General features: G+C 46.6%; 1 protein-coding gene across 5 annotated transcripts in view; it reads right to left on the reverse strand.

Moving 5' to 3' along the window:
- Nucleotides 1–1,336: 1,336 nt before the first annotated feature.
- The window catches only part of pde4ba (phosphodiesterase 4B, cAMP-specific a), a 333,978-nt gene continuing 313,117 nt past the window's right edge, over nt 1,337–22,197 (reverse strand). For 4 of the 5 annotated variants that reach the window (XM_042322358.1, XM_024403084.2, XM_042322359.1 and 1 more), the window contains 7 exons: nt 12,177–12,270; nt 8,395–8,681; nt 8,078–8,242; nt 5,476–5,575; nt 5,052–5,329; nt 4,657–4,839; nt 1,337–4,554 (listed from right to left, as the gene is read on the reverse strand). In XM_042322358.1, the coding sequence (XP_042178292.1) occupies nt 4,141–4,554; nt 4,657–4,839; nt 5,052–5,329; nt 5,476–5,575; nt 8,078–8,242; nt 8,395–8,681; nt 12,177–12,270 (1,521 nt within the window). In that variant the 3' untranslated portion in view covers nt 1,337–4,140. Of the gene's footprint in view, nt 4,555–4,656; nt 4,840–5,051; nt 5,330–5,475; nt 5,576–8,077; nt 8,243–8,394; nt 8,682–12,176; nt 12,271–12,974; nt 13,624–22,197 lie in introns of those variants that run through there. The other variant, XM_024403085.2, reaches the window with a different exon arrangement.

Consider the following 22,197-nt stretch of genomic DNA (forward strand, 5'->3'; position numbering starts at 1 on the left):
TCCCACTGAGGCACACATCCCCAAAGACTCCCACTGAGACACACACCCCCAAAGACTCCCACTGAGACACATACCCCCAAAGACTCCACTGAGACACACACACCCAAAGACTCCCACTGAGACACACATCCCCCAAAACTCCCACTGAGAGTAGAGACATCTAAGCATGATCCTCGTCACCATTTCCTGTTCTTGCTAAAAATAAAGATGTAAGATGTTCTTCCCTGGCCACTGGGGAAAGGGTGATGGTCTGCTGCTGGGAACCATTCTGGCTATTTTTGTCTTGTTAAGTTTTGTAAACATCTTCTCTCTCTGTGTGAAGGGAGACATCTGACATTTTATATCAGTATTTCCCTCATCCGTATGCGTAGTTCAATTTATAAAAAGAGATATCAGTATCTTTATCTCTTTTTTATTTGAGGCCATGGGGTAGGGTAGGGGGGTAGACAAGACCATGGGGTATGGTAGGGGGTAGACAAGACCATGGGGTATGGTAGGGGGTAGACAAGACCATGGGGTAGGGTAGGGGGACAGACAAGGCCATGGGGTATGGGGCCAGACAAGGCCATGGGGTAGGGTAGGGGGACAGACAAGACCATGGGGTAGGGTATGGGGACAGACAAGGCCATAGGGCAGGGTAGGGGACAGACAAGGTTATTGGGCAGGGTAGGGGACAGACAAGGTCATGGGGCAGGGTAGGGGGCAGACAAGGTCATGGAGCAGGGTAGGGTGACAGACAAGGTCATTGTGCAGGGTAGGGGGGACAAGGTCACAAGGTAGCGGGGCAGACAAGGTCATTGGGCAGGGTAGCGGGGCAGACAAGGTCATTGGGCAGGGTAGCGGGGCAGACAAGGTCATTGGGCAGGGTAGCGGGGCAGACAAGGTCATGGGAAAAGGTCATGGGAAATTGTTGGTAACACAGACCATTGATATGATTATCCTCTTTGAAGATTCATCCAAAGAGCGAGGTCAGGGAGGTTGCAGTGTGTGTGTGTGTGGTGTGTGTGTGTGTGTGTGTGTGTGTGTGTGTGTGTGTGTGTGTGTGTGTGTGTGTGTGTGTGTGTGTGTGAAGTGCTCGAGGAAAGGCTGAGGCTGTCAAGAACTGAGACAGCCTCTACCAATAAAACTCTACACATCTTTGGACCATGGCGAATGAAGAGAAGTGCCTGGTTTCCTACAGCTAGTGTGTCACTGTGGGCCTTATGTCATGTTAGGACCAGACTGTCTGTTAGGGGGGATGTCACAGTGAGTGCTTGTCTCGCCACATTAAAACACATCCAGTGTGATGGTTGAGCTGCTGCTAGCACTGTGAAATAAGGACACAGAGACAGAGATATTCATGCTTTGTTTTTTAATCACTTCATAGAAAAAGTATTTTCTGATATTTTAACACAATATACAATATTATACCATACATTGTGTGAAACATTTAACATGTCCGCTGCGACTGTAACGCGTTAGGTAGGTATTCAAAAGACATGTCAAATAAAAAACCTCTCTCATGCAGATAGTGCCAAGCGTGGCTAACCACAACTCGGACCAAAATGTTTAACATAGATTAACAATGTTATACTGGTGACAAATTTGAATTTCAAAACTGCTAACAAGTTTTGGTCAAATCAAAATAGTTCACAATAGCACGATCAAATACAAGAAGATCACATGTTTGTAACGATTCATCAGGTTCAGCTCAGAGATATTGTAGCATGCCACCAATAATCCCCCTGAACTACTTTACATGGAAGGACGTGTAAAGGAGCAGACACTCTGTCTGTCTTTCTGTTGTTATTCCTTACTTCTGTCGAACCAGTAGATCTGAACCCCAAATCAGCAATCTGCATTGAAAATGTTGCACAGAGGAGCATGGATTATTCACTACTACAAGCTGCTAAGAGGAGAACGTCTCGGTGTGAACTAGTGATAGACTACAGTATCAAAGCTTCTCCACAGCTTATCATAGCTATAACCAGGCCTCTGTTGTTTAACATGTCCTCTATGCGTTGTAAACCTACAGGTTGTGAATATGTCTCTTTAGCTGCTGCTCAGGGCACTCAAACATTTGTGCGAATATATATTGACTTATTATATAATATAAAAAAACAAATAGAGGATATAAAAAGCCTCCGACGCAGAGCCCTGTACATGTTAGACACTCCCCTTCCAGGTAATGCAAGTGCATATAAATTAAAATAGATTTACACTGACTGAAACAGTATTCTTATGTACAGTACAACTGAATGTAATTGAATACACTGTTATAAACAGCAAAGGACCAGCTTGAGCTCTAGTTACAGACAATAAGAGGAGTCATGTTGAGCCTAGGTGACAAAGACTAACATGTATACACACACGTACTCTCACATTTTATGACATGCACACACACACGCTCACGCATCAACGCACACAATTACCATGTAAGCCTGCTGGAGTGAGTGAGGTTATAGACAATAAGGTAGTTGAAAGTACCTTTGAGTATGTCAGTAAACCTAAGTGAATAATGGAGAATAGGTCATAGATGCTGAATAGGCCATCATGAAAACCAGCCATGGAGGCCTGTAAAGGACAATCTGCCTTGCAGACTGCCTGGAGTTGACGGTCTTAATGCTGGCCCACAGTGACAGTGAATTACACTGTCCGGGGCCTTTTGGTTTGGTGTCTCTGTCACATCATCTCTAGATAACCTACTACTGTGGGTCATCATCCTCTTGTTCTCAACAATAAGTCTTTTTCTCCTCGGGTTTGGGTTTTGCAGCAGAGGATTAAATTTAACGGACTAAATCCTGATAAACTTCCCGTCCGGTCAGGAAATGTGATACAGTTAGTGGGAAGGGAAGATTAAGGTCAATGGGTAGAAGCAGAACCTCGTTCCCTTTTATTAGGTGGATGAATAAATAGCTGAACTGTATGAACCATGTGAATAATTATAGTGCAGCTGACTTCTAGACATGCAGCCGCCCGGCCACCTTTCATCATCTGGACCGGTCCTGATTCTACAGGGATAGGGGGTCCTTCCTTAGTTAGATTGTTACATTATCAGAACCAGTTAGGTTTTGTAATCTTTGGTCCAGTAGGATTAATAGACGACAGCAGGATACCTCGAGAGGAAGCTGGAAATAGCCTTCCAACTGCACGTGATAAGAAACTTTGCTTTGGCTGCCAAGTGCTATTTCTGTCTATGATGTTGACATTGGTTTGGAGTCTGAACGATATCAGGATTTGATCCATGAGGGAGATTGTGGGGAAGCAGGTTAGATGTCAGAATGTTGTGTAACTGTTTTCTGGAGCTAAAGTGAACATCTATCTGCCTACCATTTGTCTACAGTGAGGTCTGACAATCTAGACATGCAACACGAATGTGTACATTGTGTACATTTAATTTCCATATAGAAACATATATTTTGTACATGGATTAAGATGACAGTGTATTTCTTATTATGGGAAAACATGTTTTTAGCATTTGATGAGTATGTCCAGGAATTGTTTGTCTAAGTTAGTTTGGATTTCTTCTATTGCCCAATAGTAGTAGGAAGACTGTTCTCTTTGTCTGAGATATAAAAGGATTTTGCTCTTGAGCTTTCGAAAAAGAAAGAAAAAACAACAACATTCATACTAAAGTGTGTTCAATAAATTAAAAAACAATTCAAAAGATAATAGTAAAAAGGCACATAAAAGTCCTCTGACAAATGATACAAGAAAAAAGTGACCATATTTTTCTCTCTCTATATAAACTCATGTCCATCAATCAGTAGTTCATAAGCTGCCTCATGACATCCCATTTCAGTAAAAAAGTCACAAGGTACAAAACTTCTCTCAGTAGTAGTGTCGACATTTGCCAGTCAGGATGGAAAAACAACCATTTCCCAGATTGGCCCAAGTCCTTCATTTAATTTCCTCAGAGGCCTTTCCGTCAGTCCTTCAGGCCCAAAATGTTTGCAGCATTTTCCCTGAGAACTCCGTAGCCGCCCCACTGAAACTGTCCCTCTGTTGCTGGCACCTAACGGTGCAAGGATGGGGGGGTTGAAACTGACACCCCATGCGAGCTCAAACTAAGACCCCTGTGGGCTTGTTAAAAAGCACAGCTGCAGGATTTCTCCTGTTTAAAACATTAAACCAACCACCATTGCGGTGCAGCCGAGCCCATTAAGTGTCTGTGGGTGATGCATCGTGGGTAATTATCGCTATGGATGACGTGGGCTCCATGGATTCCTCAGGGTCCTGACAGTCAAAGTAGTCAACCGGAGACTGAGACGACTCCCCCAAAACATCCTCTTCCTCCTCCTCATCCTCCTGGCTCTGTTCATCTTTCTCTGTACCCTCAGAGTCCTCCTCCTCCAGGGTGAGTTCAAACTGGAACTTGTCTCCCACCTGACCCCCTTCACCTCCACCCTGCTCGCGCTGCTCCGTGGCCCAGGGAGGAGAGGGGCTCTGGGGAATCATGCTCTGGTACCAGTTCCTGTTGTCCTCCAGAGTGTCCAGGATGTCCTGAGCATCAGGGTGCACCAGGTCAGCCCACGTCTCCCACAGAGGGTGGACGATGTAGTCTATGAAACCCACCTGGAGAGAGGGAGGTAAAGGGAACAGTAGTGAGTCAGGAGTCGGAGTGTGTATGTGTGTGTGTGTGTGTATATGTGTGTCTCTGTATGTCCAGTATCATACCTGGCTTTTCTCTACTGAGGCAGTGTGTTTGTCACACATGGGGCTGATCTCCATGCCTCTCTCCCTCTCCCTGTCTCCCTGGTGGAAGAACTCCTCCATGATGCGGTCGGTCCACTGACGGTACAGCTCCAAGGACTTGGTCGGGTTACTCAGGTCAGCACAGTGAACCATGTTCCTCAGCACCTGATGGAGAGACGGAGGGAGAGAAGAAGGTGAGAGTGATATGGAGTGGTAGGAGAGAAAGCGAGAAGAAGAAAGATGGCTAGAGAATGAATGAACAGGGTTGAGGAAGAGAGCAGGAGGAGACAGGTGAAAATGGAGTGAAGGAGCAGAGGTCATACCACAATCTAAACCATGTTACTAAGTCTAGATGATGATGATGAAGATAAGCCCACCTGTATTCTGTCGGTGTAGTTGTCCAGCAGCAGGACCCCAGAGCTGGTCACCTTCTTGGTCTCCACCATGGTCTTCAGGTCAGCTAACAGACTCATGTGCTTGGACATGTCAGTGGCCAGAACCATTTCGATGACCATCTTCCTCAGGCTCTGCCTCTGCTTCTTGGTCAGGCTCTGGAAGATGTCACAGTTGTCCTCCTGCAGCAGCTTGAAGCCCACAGCTAGATGGTGGTTCTCTAACACGGACTCATCGTTGTACATCAGGGCCAGCTCAGAGTCTGAGGGAGACAACAGACAATGAATCAGTCACTTGTTCAACACAGTTGATGAATATGGATATCTATACAGTATCTATAGATAATTCTCATATATTTATTCTATACATTATTCACATAACAGTAACAGGTGTAAGAGAAAGACTCACTGGTATTGATGAGGAACTGGTTGGACACCCCCGGGTGGTCCACATCATGGATTGCTGCAGCAAAGATGGCCGCCAAAATCTCTAGATCGCTGAAGACTGCCTATGTGAGAGAGAGGGTCCAGGGTTAAGAATGTCTCAAGAGAAACAGTCAAAAAACAGAACAGCTACAGGGAAGAGCTAATCCCAGTGCAGCCCACTCCCATTGATTCCCATGGCTAGGGTTGCTATCGCTAACAGCCAACATAGTGTAAACACTAATCAGAGCCAGATGAGTGCTGGCCTAAATTAGCGAAATGACTATCTTATGCTAACCATGTCTCTGTCTCTCTATAGGCACCCATACATAGTGGTTTGACACTGGCTGTAAGAGCAGGGCTGTACATATGATGGAGGGATGGAGGGACGGATGGGGTGACTGTAAAAAAGGAGGAGAGCGGCTGGTGACATGCTGAGGGCTAGGTCACGCTGTTAACTACGTCATGGATGAGTTTCCACTGTATATATATAGAACCACAGAGAATGGAGCTGTGAGAACAAACAGAATGGGGTGAGGGAGGGGGCAAGGAGAGAGGGAGGAATACGGGATAACTTTTGGTTTACGTCTAAAGACTGAGGGAAGATGACTTAGGGAGAATGCGATTGAAAACCCTGGGGAAGACTTACAGAACCATAAGATTCAAGGGTTGGGGTGAGTGTAAGGACAGAGCACTAATGTGGAATTCTATTAGCTCAGATGGGTGTGGGATAAGGGTGAGGTAATGGTAGGGTGTGGGATAAGGGTGAGGTAATGGTAGGGTGTGGGATGAGGGTGAGGTAATGGTAGGGTGTGGGATAAGGGTGAGGTAATGGTAGGGTGTGGGATAAGGGTGAGGTAATGGTAGGGTGTGGGATGAGGGTGAGGTAATGGTAGGGTGTGGGATGAGGGTGAGGTAATGGTAGGGTGTGGGATGAGGGTGAGGTAATGGTGGTGTGGGATGAGGGTGAGGTAATGGTAAGGGGGTGGGATGAGGGTGAGGTAATGGTAGGGTGTGTGATGAGGGTGAGGTAATGGTAGGGTGTGGGATAAGGGTGAGGTAATGGTAGGGTGTGGGATGAGGGTGGGGTAATGGTAGGGTGTGGGATGAGGGTGAGGTAATGGTAGGGTGCGGGATAAGGGTGAGGTAATGGTAGGGTGTGGGATAAGGGTGAGGTAATGGTAGGGTATGGGATGAGGGTGAGGTAATGGTAGGGTGTGGGATGAGGGTGAGGTAATGGTAGGGTGTGGGATGAGGGTGAGGTAATGGTAGGGTGTGGGATAAGGGTGAGGTAATGGTAGGGTATGGGATAAGGGTGAGGTAATGGTAGGGTATGGGATAAGGGTGAGGTAATGGTAGGGTGTGGGATAAGGGTGAGGTAATGGTAGGGTGTGGGATAAGGGTGAGGTAATGGTAGGGTGTGGGATGAGGGTGAGGTAATAGTAGGGTGTGGGATAAGGGTGAGGTAATGGTAGGGTGTGGGATAAGGGTGAGGTGATGGTAGGGTATGGGATAAGGGTGAGGTAATGGTAGGGTGTGGGATAAGGGTGAGGTAATGCTGTTGTGGGATAAGGGTGAGGTAATGGTAGGGTGTGGGATAAGGGTGAGGTAATGCTGCTTTGGGATAAGGGTGAGGTAATGGTAGGGTGTGGGATAAGGGTGAGGTAATGCTGATGTGGGATAAGGGTGAGGTAATGGTAGGGTGTGGGATAAGGGTGAGGTAATGCTGGTTTGGGATAAGGGTGAGGTAATGGTTGGGTGTGGGGTAAGGGTGAGGTAATGGTAGGGTATGGGATAAGGGTGAGGTAAGGCTAGGGTGTGGGATGAGGGTGAGGAAATGGTTAGGTGTGGGATAAGGGTGAGGTAATGGTAGGGTGTGGGATGAGGGTAAGGTAATGGCAGGGTGTGGGATAAGGGTGAGGTAATGGTTGGATGTGGGATAAGGGTGAGGTAATGGTAGGGTGTGGGATAAGGGTGAGGTAATGGTAGGGTGTGGGATAAGGGTGGGGTAATGGTAGGGTATGGGATAAGGGTGGGGTAATGGTAGGGTGTGGGATAAGGTTTGGGTAATGGTAGGGTGTGGTATAAGGGTGAGGTAATGGTAGGGTGTGGTAATGGTTGGGTGTGGGATAAGGGTGAGGTATGGGATGGTATGTGGGATAAGGGTGAGGTATGGTAGGTTGTAGTATAAGGGTGAGGTAATGGTAGGGTGTAGTATAAGGGTGAGGTAATGGTAGGGTGTAGTATAAGGGTGAGGTAATGGTAGGGTGTGGTATAGGGGTGAGGTAATGGTAGGGTGTGGGGGATGTGTGAAGAAAAGAAAAGTCTAGTGTCAGCCACTTAGGTCGAGGGCTGGTGTGGGGGTTAGGGGTTAGGTAACTTACATCGAGGGCTGGTATAGAGAACAGGATGTGTGTGGACCGGGGTTAGGGGTTTGGTAACTTAGGTCGAGGGCTGGTGTGGGGGTTAGGGGTTAGGTAACTTACATCGAGGGCTGGTATAGAGAGCAGGATGTGTGTGGACTGGGGTTAGGGGTTTGGTAACTTAGGTCGAGGGCTGGTGTGGGGGTTAGGGGTTAGGTAACTTACATCGAGGGCTGGTGTAGAGAGTAGGATGTGTGTGGACTGGGCCACGTCTGCCGCGTGGAGGCTGTTGTGGTAGGCCACGTCTCCATGGTAGTGGTCCTCCAGGGTCATCATGTACGCCACAAACGTCTCTGTCGGGATCTTAAAGGTCTTCAGCAGGTCTCTCTCCTGCAGACACAAGGATATGACTTAGTACCTATGTACAGCTGTACCATATTGTCTGTGTGTGTTTGTGTGTGTGTGTGTCTGCATTGCATGCATATATGTGCGTGCAGGCGTGCATGTGTGTGTGTAGGAGTGTATAGCCAGTTATAACCTACCTGGAAGATGGCGTACATGATACAGGTGAGAGGTCTATGTTCGGAGTACTCTGACACGGTAAAGATGTTCAGACCCCACTTATTCAGATCCTCCAGCTCCTTGGAGAGCATGTCCTCCTTGTCCGTCTTGACCCCGAAACGTGAGATGGAGGAGTTGGAGAGGGAGGGTCCATAAGAGACCTTCTTCACCCCAGTGATCTGAGTCATCAGCTGTTGCTGCTTCTTCCTCTCCCGACCAGCCTTCTCCTTGGGCGTCACAGATGGCATGTCCATGTCGTTCTGTTTGTCTGAGGGGGGAGAGGACATCTCTTTGGGTTAGGACACTCCATGCCATTGTGTTTGTCAGACCACAGAGAGAAGAGAGGATGAAGGTTCGATGGCCCATTCAGTTTAGTAATGTCATTACAATGAGCTCTAACTGTGCTGCCTCTCATAGCTGAACTAACATGTCTCTTTTCTCTGAGGGTTATTCAATTACCACTGTCACTCTACCCCTCTCTCTCTCTCCCTCTATCTCTCTCTCCTCTCTCTCTCTCTCTCTCTCTCCTCCTCTCTCTCCCCCTCTCTCTCTCTCTCTCTCTCTCTCTCTCTCTCTCTCTCTCTCTCTCTCTCTCTCCCCCTCTCTCTCTCTCTCTCTCTCTCTCTCTCTCTCTCTCTCCTCTCTCTCTCCCACCCTCTCTCTCTCTCTCTCTCTCTCTCTCTCCCTCCTTCTCTTTCCCTCTCCTCCTTCAGTCATAATAGAAAATGGGTGATTAAGCATGCTATAAGCATGTGATGCATGGGAAACAGGGGAAGAGCAATAAACTGGCACAGTAATTCATTATCATCATCATTATCACCATTATCACCACTGAGACAATGTCTACTAGCTTCTCAGACATGCCACTAAATCCACTCTCCCATTCCCTTACACACACAATGGACCAGAACTCTACGAATGGAAGGGACATTTGGTTTGGCCATTGAAATAGAATGCATTTTTGTATGGGTTTTATAAGGATCCTCACATAATATAAAAAGGTAACCTGGTTTTATAAGCACACAGCAGACACTTCCTCCATAAATGTTAGTGTGTGTTTATTAGAGTGTGTGTTTATTAGAGTGTGTGTTTATTAGAGTGTGTGTTTATTAGAGTGTGTGTTTATAAGAGTGTGTATTTATTAGAGTGTGTGTTTATAAGAGTGTGTGTTTATAAGAGTGTGTGTTTATTAGAGTGTGTGTTTATTAGAGTGTGTGTTTATTAGAGTGTGTGTTTATTAGAGTGTGTGTTTATTAGAGTGTGTGTTTATTAGAGCGTGTGTTTATTAGAGTGTGTATTTATTAGAGTGTGTGTTTATTAGAGTGTGTGTTTATTAGAGTGTGTGTTTATTAGAGTGTGTGTTTATTAGAGTGTGTGTTTATTAGAGTGTGTGTTTATTAGAGTGTGTGTTTATTAGAGTGTGTGTTTATTAGAGTGTGTATTTATTGTGTATTTATTAGAGTGTGTGTTTATTAGAGTGTGTGTTTATTAGAGTGTGTGTTTATTAGAGTGTGTGTTTATTAGAGTGTGTGTTTATTAGAGTGTGTGTTTATTAGAGTGTGTGTTTATTAGAGTGTGTGTTTATTAGAGTGTGTGGCTGATGAAGCTGTATTGTTTGACATGTGGCCGTCTGTCTGTCTGTCTGTCTGTCTGTCTGTCTGTCTGTCTGTCTGTCTGTCTGTCTGTCTGTCTGTCTGTCTGTGTCTGTCTGTCAGGAAGTGGTTTTACCAATTCAAAATGTTCTATGCAGGTGGAGTGTTAATGTGACCTTGAGTCCCTGAGGCCCAGACTAGACTGTCATGTCTCTCTCCTCTCCATGGGTTGGGTTAAATGTAGAAGACGCATTTCAGTTGAATGCATTCAGTTGTACAACTGACTAGGTATCCTCTCTTCCCTTCCCTTCTCTTTCCCTTCCCTCTCTCTCTCTCTCCATTTCTCTCATGTTTATTCTGCTGAAATTCTGAACCTACAGCCTGCTCTATAAGCTAACAGTGAAACCCAAATGCCAGAGAGAGAAAGAGAGAGAGAGAGAGAAAGAGAAAGAGAGAGAGGGAGAGAGAGAGAAAGAGAGAGAGAGAAAGAGAGAGATGGAAAGAGAGAGAGAGAAAGAGAGAGAGAGAAAGCGAGAGATGGAAAGAGAGTGTGTGGGTGGATTTGGGATTTTAAAATTCCCTTAATGGGTTATGCCTGGCTGTTACCGTGGTAGCAAGCCGGAAAGAGCCAGCTCAGCCAGGGTGTTATGGGATGAGTGGAATGAACAGCTGTGGAGGAGAGGAGCCCTTGCACGTGAATGGCCCTCACACACACACCATCATCCCCAACCCACAGTCCCATAGGGATGAGCTGCACAATATGATGCATGCACATATGAAGGGTTCAACTCTCTCTCTAACAAGGCATCCTAGGATGACCTTACAATACAAAAACAATGTGGGTGGAAAATGTAGAGAGGGAAACTTGAAAATGGCAGCCATAAATGTCAACAATGTTATCCCCTTGCCTTGTTTTTCTAAAGAAACAATGAGCTCGATATTGCTGTAACATAATTCTAAATATAATTCCAATCAATGGTCAGTGGTCAGCTCAGGACAAACTATCAGCTGTCTGTTTCCTAATGCTTTCTCTGCATCTCTTTCCCATATTAATGTGTAGCCAACCAGCTGCAGCAAACCACTCCTACTGCTCGGTCCCACAGGGAACTATGGAGCGGTAGAGTGACAGAAACTCCCATCTCCCATCTGATCTACGCACTAACTTCCTCAGGCATGGAGCGATGGAGAGAGGAAGGGGGATGGGGTGAAGAAAGACAGAGATACATTAAAAGGGATATGAGTCACCGAATGGGAGGCTCAGTTATCTGTGAGGGGGTTCCACCGTACCCCCACCTCACCTCGTAATACCAGTCTCTCCATCTCTCTCCATCTCCCCCTTCCCTATCACAATCTCTCTCCCCCATCTTGTTGCTCAGACCCTGCAGTGGGAGACTAGAGGGGACTAGATTCAGATGGCAGTGCATCACACATGGTACAGTACATATGCAGATAGATAGCAGGCCACGGGCGTCCATATTGTCTGTTCTTCTACCTGTCTCTGTCCTTCCTCCTCTCCCACACATATCTTCTGTCCTAAATGGCACCCTATTCCATATGTAGTGCACTACATTTACCAGGGTCCATAGGGCCAGCCCATAGGGTTCTGGTCAACAGTAGTGCACTATATAGTGAATAGGGTACCATTTAGGATGCAGCCAGAGAGTCACGACAGGACCCCCCCCTCTCTCTATCCACTGGCTCTGATGTGGCCTAACAAGCTTACCTGTCAATCAACCAGCAGCAGAGGCACCTCACTAAGAAGTGTGTAGCCAGTCAACCACCTCAAAGCTTCAGGCTTTTCCTATCTGGTTTTGTTTTAATGGGCCTTGGGAGTGATGGATGAATACTAACAAGAGGTAATGGGGCAGGGTTTTACAGTACACCCCCGCAACAAGCATCCAGACTCAGACAAAATGGAGGGAGAATCCCACACACACACACACTGCGGTATACTATATACACACATGTGTGAGATATAAGACATGTGTATTTGTGTGTACAAGTGTGGGTGTATGAAAGTGTGTTCGATTGATTGTGTGTGCATGATTGATCTTTAGCAGTTTATAAGAAGTGTGTGGGAACAGTCACACATCAAAAGCAATGGATTTACCTAAAGAGAGTGAGTGTGTGTGTGTGTGTGTGAGAGAGAGAGAGAGAGATCAGGTCGTTACCCATAAAGGTGTTGGAGATGAACTCGGACACCTGGTTCCCGGAGCGACTCATCTCTGAGAGGTGTGTCAGCTCCCGGTTCAACATTCTCTTGAACTGGAAAAGAAGATACAGAGGAGAGGGGGAAAACGTCAGTATCCTGGAAACTACTGGAAAACCTGGAAGACATTATGGTGCAGGAGAATACCGTGGAAAAGCACAGTCACTGGTGATTACTGTATGCTCATTCGAGCTTTATACAAACAAACTACATTTCTAAACAAATCTCTAAACATTACACACAATCGGTACAAAAGGGATTTGGAAAATAACCATTTTATTGTTTTCAGATCAACAAATCAAATCCCTCCAGGATAATATTATGCAGTGCAGATTCCATCTGGTTATTTTCACATTCATGGTTTCTGGTTCATATTGCAAAACCTGCAGATCTGCAGTGTATTATACAGCCTATGAGAAAAGCATGCATACAACACAGCTGTAGGGAAGCCCCGCCTCTGCAGCAACAGTAGCACTGTCTGTGTGTCAGAGAGAGAGATTCCTAGCCCCATCCACAGCACTATTGTGTTCTGCAAAGATGCAACCAAGATGGAGCCTCAGCTCAGCTACATAACATCAGACCACCTAGGACCAAACAACCACCACACTGCATAGAACACAACCACACAACTACACCCTCCAAAACATCATCAAAACATCACCAAAATACTATAACAGCTCAAACACCAAAACCAGAAGGTAAATATAATGTCATGGCATGTTATCCTGATAGCTATGTCAGCTAACAATACAATACACACCTTAATGTAACCCCAAGACACAGACAGCAGGTAGTTAGCTTCAGGCATTGTGGAACCCGTTTTTCCCTCTCTATAGGACAGAGAGCCAGCAGCAACAGAACTACTGTAATCCAGTGTGGTAAAATAGAGAGAGGCAGATGAACGGGACTCCTTTAGTGCTAAAAATAATCCTCCTCTTCTCTCCTCTTCTCTGCTCCCTTGGCTTTCTGGCTCAACGGCTAATAGAACAGCTAGTTAAAGATGGCTGGTCGCTCTCTCTCTCAGCGGATGTCTCAGTGAGGCTCTCCATGTCTAGGTAAGAGGATACCAAATACCAATACCAAAGAGGAGAAGGAAGCAGACTGTAGCTGTAGTCGGGGTTAGTGGTTCCGTCCTAGGCTAGGAGATCCACAGAACTGGGCTGCAGCTGGAGCTATGAGCTAGATTTGGAGCTGAGGGGGGCTCTGAGCACTGATGAATAATAGACAGGAAGGGGAGGAGGGAAGAAATAGTGGGATGTAGAGAGGAGGAGAGAAAAAAGGTAAAGCACTGCGATGCTCATCTGACTGGAGGGGGGTTCCTCCACTGTATTCATCTCACTTCACTACCCTCTATCTGCTGCAGCTCTCTTCTCTCTCTATCTCTCTCTATCTCTCTCCCTGGATCTCTCTCTATCTATCTCTATCTGCTGCAGCTCTCTTCTCTCTATCTCTCTCCCTGGATCTCTCTCTATCTCTCTCCCTGGATCTCTCTATATTCAATTCAATTCAATTCAATTCAAGGGCTTTATTGGCATGGGTAACATGTGTTAACATTGCCAAAGCAAGTGAGGTAGACAACATACAAAGTGAATATATAAAGTGAAAAACAACAAAAATTAACAGTAAACATTACACATACAGAAGTTTCAAAACAGTAAAGACATTACAAATGTCATATTATATATATATACAGTGTTTTAACAATGTACAAATGGTTAAAGGACACAAGATAAAATAAATAAGCATAAATATGGGTTGTATTTACAATGGTGTTTGTTCTTCACTGGTTGCCCTTTTCTCGTGGCAACAGGTCACAAATCTTGCTGCTGTGATGGCACACTGTGGAATTTCACCCAGTAGATATGGGAGTTTTTCAAAATTGGATTTGTTTTCGAATTCTTTGTGGATCTGTGTAATCTGAGGGAAGTATATCTCTCTAATATGGTCATTATTGGGCAGGAGGTTAGGAAGTGCAGCTCAGTTTCCACCTCATTTTGTGGGCAGTGAGCACATAGCCTGTCTTCTCTTGAGAGCCATGTCTGCCTACGGCGGCCTTTCTCAATAGCAAGGCTATGCTCACTGAGTCTGTACATAGTCAAGGCTTTCCTTAATTTTGGGTCAGTCACAGTGGTCAGGTATTCTGCCGCTGTGTACTCTCTGTGTAGGGCCAAATAGCATTCTAGTTTGCTCTGTTTTTTTGTTAATTCTTTCCAATGTGTTAAGTAGTTATCTTTTTGTTTTCTCATGATTTGGTTGGGTCTAATTGTGCTGCTGTCCTGGGGCTCTGTAGTGTGTGTTTGTGTTTGTGAACAGAGCCCCAGGACCAGCTTGCTTAGGGGACTCTTCTCCAGGTTCATCTCTCTGTAGGTGATGGCTTTGTTATGGAAGGTTTGTGAATCGCTTCCTTTTAGGTGGTTGTAGAATTTAACAGCTCTTTTCTGGATTTTGATAATTAGTGGGTATCGGCCTAATTCTGCTCTGCATGCATTATTTGGTGTTCTACGTTGTACACAGAGGATATTTTTGCAGAATTCTGCGTGCAGAGTCTCAATTTGGTGTTTGTCCCATTTTGTGAAGTCTTGGTTGGTGAGCGGACCCCAGACCTCACAACCATAAAGGGCAATGGGCTCTATGACTGATTCAAGTATTTTTAGTCAAATCCTAATTGGTATGTTGAAATTTATGTTCCTTTTGATGGCATAGAATGCCCTTCTTGCCTTGTCTCTCAGATCGTTCACAGCTTTGTGGAAGTTACCTGTGGCGCTGATGTTTAGGCCAAGGTATGTATAGTTTTTTGTGTGCTCTAGGGCAACAGTGTCTAGATGGAATTTGTACTTGTGGTCCTGGTGACTGGACCTTTTTTGGAACACCATTATTTTGGTCTTACTGAGATTTACTGCCAGGGCCCAGGTCTGACAGAATCTGTGCATAAGATCTAGGTGCTGCTGTAGGCCCTCCTTGGTTGGTGACAGAAGCACTAGATCATCAGCAAACAGCAGCCATTTAACTTTGGATTCTAGTAGGGTGAGGCCGGGTGCTGCAGACTTTTCTAGTTCCCGCGCCAATTCGTTGATATATATGTTGAAGAGGGTGGGGCTTAAGCTGCATCCCTGTCTCACCCCACGACCCTGTGTGAAGAAATGTGTGTGTTTTTCTCTCACTGGCTCTCTCTCCCTGGCTCTCTCTCTCCCTAAGTCTCTCTTCCTTAATTTTCTCTCTCTCTCCCCTTTCTCTCTCTTTCCTCCAGTCTCTCTCTCTCTTTCCTCCAGTCTCTATTCTCTCTCTCTTTCCTCATGTCTCTATTCTCTCTCTCTTTCCTCCTGTCTCTCTCTCTCTCTCTCTCTCTCTCTCTCTCTCTCTCTCTCTCTCTTTCCTCCAGTCTCTATTCTCTCTCTCTTTCCTCCTGTCTCTCTCTCTCTCTCTCTCTCTTTCCTCCTGTCTCTATTCTCTCTCTCTTTCCTCCTGTCTCTCTCTCTCTCTCTTTCCTCCTGTCTCTATTCTCTCTCTCTTTCCTCCTGTCTCTCTCTCTCTCTCTCTCTCTCTCTCTCTCTCTCTTTCCTCCTGTCTCTATTCTCTCTCTCTTTCCTCCTGTCTATTCTCTCTCTCTTTCCTCCTGTCTCTCTCTCTCTCTCTCTCTCTCTCTCTTTCCTCCTGTATCTATTCTTTCTCTCTTTCCTCCTGTCTCTCTCTCTCTCTCTCTCTTTCCTCCTGTCTCTATTCTCTCTCTCTTTCCTCATGTCTCTCTCTCTCTCTCTCTCTCTTTCCTCCTGTATCTATTCTCTCTCTCTTTCCTCCTGTCTCTCTCTCTTTCCTCCTGTCTCTCTCTCTCTCTTTCCTCCTGTCTCTATTCTCTCTCTCTTTCCTCCTCTCTCCCTCTCTCTCTTTCCTCCTGTCTCTCTCTCTTTCATCATGTCTCTCTCTCTCATTCCTCCTGTCTCTCTCTCTCTTTCCTCCTGTCTCCATTCTCTCTCTCTTTCCTCCCATCTCTCTCTCTCTTTCCTCCTGTCTCTCTCTCTCTCTCTCTTTCCTCCTGTCTCTATTCTCTCTCTCTTTCCTCCTCTCTCCCTCTCTCTCTTTCCTCCTGTCTCTCTCTCTTTCATCATGTCTCTCTCTCTCATTCCTCCTGTCTCTCTCTCTCTCTCTTTCCTCCTGTCTCTATTCTCTCTCTCGTTCCTCCTGTCTCTCTCTCTCTCTTTTCTCCTGTCTCTCTCTCTCTTTCCTCCTGTCTCACTCTCTCCCTCTCTTTCCTCCTGTCTATATCAATCCTCTCTCTCTCTCTCTCTCTCTCTCTTTCCTCCTGTCTCTATCAATCCTCTCTCTCTCTCCCTCTCTGTCTTTCCTCCTGTCTCTCGCTCTCTCTCTTTCCTCCTGTCTCTCTCTCTCTTTCCTCCTGTCTCTATTCTCTCTCTCTTTCCTCCTGTCTCTCTCTCTCTCTTTCCTCCTGTCTCTCTCTCTCTCTTTCCTCCTGTCTCTCTCTCTCTTCCTCTCTTTCCTCCTGTCTCTATCAATCCCCTCTCTCTCTCTCCCTTTCTTTCTCTTTCCTCCTGCCTCTCTCTCTCTCTCTCTCCCTTTCTTTCTCTTTCCTCCTGCCTCTCTCTCTCTCCCCCCTTTCTTTCTCTTTCCTCCTGGCTCTCTCTCTCCCCTTTCTCTCTCTTTCCTCCTGCCCCCTCTCTCTCTCTCTCTCTCTCTCTTTCTTCCTGCCCCTCTCTCCCTCTCTCTCTCTCTCTTTCCTCTTGGCTCTCTCTCTCCCTTTCTCTCTCTCTCCTCCTCTCTCTCCCCCTCTCTTTTTCTCCCTTTCTCTCTCTCCCCTGTCTCTCTCTATACTCTCTCTCTCTCTCTGTTTCCCATTTCCTTTCTCTCTGTCTTATCCTCTACTTCTAGTCTGTCAGCCTCAGCAACACGCTGTACATAGCACACATGATTTGAAGGAAAGTGGAGCAGAGTGGAGGGGAGAGCCCCCAGCAGCACAACCAGGCAGTGGGGGAGGGGTGAGAATGGGATCCAGAGATACAAGATCACCCCTTCCCGCTTTTCTATCCTCCTCTCCTCTCTTCCCCTCTTCTCCTCTGCAGATAACCCACTTCCCTCCTCCCTGACAGAGGCAAGGATGAGGAAAGCCTCTCTCTTTGATCTCTCTGCCAGAGGATCACAGACTAGTGCTGCCATTCAGCCATGTTTAATAGAGTACTGAGAGAATCGTGGGAGAAGTGTGCATCACTGAGCAGTAATGGGAGAAATGAGACGGAACGGCACGTCTTATACTGTACATCTCTTTCTTTTTTGTCTCCCTCCCTCCTCTCTTTCTATTGCCTGACATTTGTCAGCAGAGCCACAGTGGCTGTTCATTATCCACAGCTGATATATTAGAGGTTTTCAGGGTGAGAGGAAACACCAAAGAGACAGAGTGAGAGAAAACACCAGAGAGACGGAGTGAGAGAAAACACCAGAGAGACGGAGTGAGAGAAAACACCCAAGAGACGGAGTGAGAGAAAACACCAGAGAGACGGAGTGAGAGAAAACACCAGAGAGACAGAGTGAGAGAAAACACCAGAGAGACGGAGTGAGAGAAAACACCAGAGAGACGGAGTGAGAGAAAACACCAGAGAGACGGAGTGAGAGAAAACACCAGAGAGACGGAGTGAGAGAAAACACCAGATAGACGGAGTGAGAGAAAACACCAGAGAGACGGAGTGAGAGAAAACACCAGAGAGACGGAGTGAGAGAAAACACCCAGAGACGGAGTGAGAGAAAACACCAGAGAGACGAGAGAGAAAACACCAGAGAGACAGAGTGAGAGAAAACACCAGAGACAGAGTGAGAGAAAACACCAGAGAGACAGAGTGAGAGAAAACACCAGAGAGACAGAGTGAGAGAAAACACCAGAGACAGAGTGAGAGAAAACACCAGAGAGACGGAGTGAGAGAAAACACCAGAGAGACGGAGTGAGAGAAAACACCAGAGAGACAGAGTGAGAGAAAACACCAGAGAGAGAGTGAGAGAAAACACCAGAGAGACGGAGTGAGAGAAAACACCAGAGAGACGGAGTGAGAGAAAACACCAGAGAGACAGAGTGAGAGAAAACACCAGAGACAGAGTGAGAGAAAACACCAGAGAGACGGAGTGAGAGAAAACACCAGAGAGACGGAGTGAGAGAAAACACCAGAGAGACAGAGTGAGAGAAAACACCAGAGACAGAGTGAGAGAAAACACCAGAGACAGAGTGAGAGAAAACACCAGAGAGACGGAGTGAGAGAAAACACCAGAGAGACGGAGTGAGAGAAAACACCAGAGAGATGGAGTGAGAGAAAACACCAGAGAGACGGAGTGAGAGAAAACACCAGAGAGACGGAGTGAGAGAAAACACCAGAGAGACAGAGTGAGAGAAAACACCAGAGAGACGGAGTGAGAGAAAACACCAGAGAGACGGAGTGAGAGAAAACACCAGAGAGACGGAGTGAGAGAAAACACCAGAGAGACAGAGTGAGAGAAAACACCAGAGAGACGGAGTGAGAGAAAACACCAGAGACAGAGTGAGAGAAAACACCAGAGAGACGGAGTGAGAGAAAACACCAGAGAGACGGAGTGAGAGAAAACACCAGAGAGACGGAGTGAGAGAAAACACCAGAGAGACGGAGTGAGAGAAAACACCAGAGAGACGGAGTGAGAGAAAACACCAGAGAGACAGAGTGAGAGAAAACACCAGAGAGACAGAGTGAGAGAAAACACCAGAGAGACAGAGTGAGAGAAAACACCAGAGAGACGGAGTGAGAGAAATCACCAGAGAGACGGAGTGAGAGAAAACACCAGAGAGACGGAGCGAGAGGAAGAAAAATTGGTAATTGCATCCTTCGCCAATTTGAGTTGATATCAGATATCAACACTGTCTCTCTCTCCTCCACCCTGTCTGTGTACGCCAATTACCAGAACATCCCAACAACATGGCAACTGCTTCATGTGACCATGGAGAGTGGTGAGGCTGGCTGGCTAGTGGCAGTTTCAGTGAGAGTAGGTTTCCCCCTCTGAACACCGCAGCCCAGCTGTCACCATGACACACCAGGATTCCCTGCTGAGTTAAAATCACTAGTCCCGCATTCCTCCCTCTTTCATTCTACCTCTTCCTCACTCAGTCACTTACATGTCCATTTCTCTCTTTGCTGCCACTTGCTAACAGTATAATTCATTTTATTGTCTCGCCACTCTTTCCCTCTCTTTCCCTCTCTCGTTCTCTCTCGCTACTGCTCTCTCTCTCTTCCTCTCCCATGTCCAATGGGCTGCCTGTTCTAGTAGAAGACAGAGACTGGAGGCCATCAGTTAATAGAGCTATGAGATATAATTTCCTCTCAGCAAGGTTTCTTAATGCTCATTGTGAAACCTTTATCCAGGACGGAGAGGAATATCCATGATTGTGAAACTGAGTGTTCTCATATAAGAGCTTGTTTGTAGGAAACGGTAAACAAATCTTTACCAGGAACCTCCTATCGAGCAGAATACATGTTGGGAAAGATGATGGAGAGATTAAAGCTTTCACATTATCCTCCCTCTGCAAACCAATAAAGGGAGGAGGGTGGAGGAATGGAGTTAAACATTAAAAGAGAAGAAGAAGCCCTCTTTATATAAAACTACATCATAAATAATATGAGAAATATAACAGCGGGAGATGTCTCAGTGATGGAGGAGCTAGACAGTAGCCTCCAGGCCGAGGTAACACACACACACACACACACACACACACACACACACACACACACACACACACACACACACACACACACACACACACACACACACACACACACACACACACACACACACACACTATAGCTAAACAACAACCAACAACAATCCAATCTCCTCTCATCAGAACTCAGCATTTGTCACCTCTCTATACCACACACACCATATCCCATACACACACTACAGTCATCTGTGTGTGTTACATTCCCACTGCATCTCTCCCTACTTCCTTCCTCTTTCTGTTTGGATCTGTTTAGGGATGCTCCACCCATGGAGATCTTAATGAAACTCTATGAGCTGCCTGTGAATGAGATTGAGATTTAATGTTAATATTGGATGAGTTGAGTGTTGATGCTTCATTCAGAGAAGATAGAGGTGAATGGAGGGTATTTACCTCCTGCTGTGGAGCCCACCTCTCTGACACCAGAGCTCACCTCTCTGACACCGGAGCTCACCTCACTGACACCAGAGCTCACCTCTCTGACACCAGAGCTCACCCCACTGACACCAGAGCTCACCTCTGTGACACCAGAGCTCACTTCTCTGACACCGGAGCTCACCTCTCTGACACCAGAGCTCACCTCTCTGACACCGGAGCTCACCTCACTGACACCAGAGCTCACCTCTCTGACACCAGAGCTCACCTCTCTGACACCGGAGCTCAACTCTCTGACACCGGAGCTCACCTCTCTGACACCGGAGCTCAACTCTCTGACACCGGAGCTCAACTCTCTGACACCGGAGCTCACCTCTCTGACACCGGAGCTCACCTCTCTGACACCGGAGCTCAACTCTCTGACACTGGAGCTCAACTCTCTGACACCGGAGCTCTCTCTCTCTCTGCTTTTCCGCCCTCTGTTCTTTCACTCTCTCTATCAATTTGTAACCTTTTCTCTCTCCCCACCCTCTCTCCCCTCTCTCTTTCCCCTCCCTCTCTCCCCTCTCTCTCTCCCCTCTCTCTCTCTCTCTCTCTCCCCCTCCCTCTCCCCTCTCTTTCTCCCCACCCTCTCTCCCTCCCCTCTCTCTCTCCCCTCTCCCTCCCCACCCTCTCTCCCCTCTCTCTCTCCCCTCCCTCTCTCCCCTCCCTCTCTCCCCCTCTCTCTCTCTCTCTCTCCCTCCCTCTCTCCCCTCTCTCTCTCCCCACCCTCTCCCTCCCCTCTCTCTCTCCCCACCCTTTCTCCCCACCCCTCTCCCCTCTCTCTCTCCCCACCCTCTCTCCCCTCTCTCTCCCCACCCTCTCTCCCCTCTCTCTCTCCCCCCCCCTCTCTCCCCTCTCTCTCTCCCCACCCTCTCTCCCCACCCTCTCTCCCCACCAACGGCAGACAGACAGACAGACAAGTAGGAGCATAGGCTCTCTCTTTCCTTCATGTACTGTGGCATCTTTTGAAATTACTTGAGTTAATAACACCACTGATTGAGGACCTCCAAACTCAAAATTATATTTAATTTCCTCTTCCAGCCACGAGTGGGCACTATGTCCTCAGACAGGCTGCAGCTGAATAGACTGTAAAACACAACTCTTGCTCAACACGGGGGATTTGTAAAGTAAAAGTCCATGTTTTTATCAAATGTTCCGTAATAATATAACTTCAGCACGCACAAATCCAGTGCCAGGTAATCTTATCTAGCTGCGTTTGATTCCCCAGCCTTGGTAAACGTATGACACACAGTGATTACACTGTGGTTATGATGGGGTAAGACTGACCATGACATATGTTTCTTCAGTACGTTTACAGATGGAGACCAACCCAATAGAGTTCGTATACACACTACCTCTCACTTCCTCTGACTGACTCACTACAGTCTGGCTCTGGCTGCGAACAACACTGTGTGTATACATAGGTATGCCATCATTAGCTCACAAATAAAAAATTATGAGGAATTGAGAAACTGCATGACAAAAGAGAAAGAGGAAAATAGATGATTAAAGAGTCAAATAGAGACAAAGAAAGAAAAGAGAAGTAAAGTCAAGTGACTCAACACTTTGACACACAGTGTTTCAGTTCCCTCAGAGAGGGTTCAGTTGTGGTCAGCAGCTCTATCTAAACCTCCAGAGAGAGATCAGCTCTATCTAAACCTCCAGAGAGAGATCAGCTCTATCTAAACCTCCAGAGAGAGATCAGCTCTATCTAAACCTCCAGAGAGAGATCAGCTCTATCTAAACCTACAGAGAGAGAGAGAGATCAGCTCTATCTAAACCTCCAGAGAGAGATCAGCTCTATCTAAACCTCCAGAGAGAGATCAGTTCT

This window comes from Oncorhynchus tshawytscha, linkage group LG05, assembly GCF_018296145.1.
Source record: "Oncorhynchus tshawytscha isolate Ot180627B linkage group LG05, Otsh_v2.0, whole genome shotgun sequence".
Lineage (NCBI taxonomy): Eukaryota > Metazoa > Chordata > Actinopteri > Salmoniformes > Salmonidae > Oncorhynchus > Oncorhynchus tshawytscha.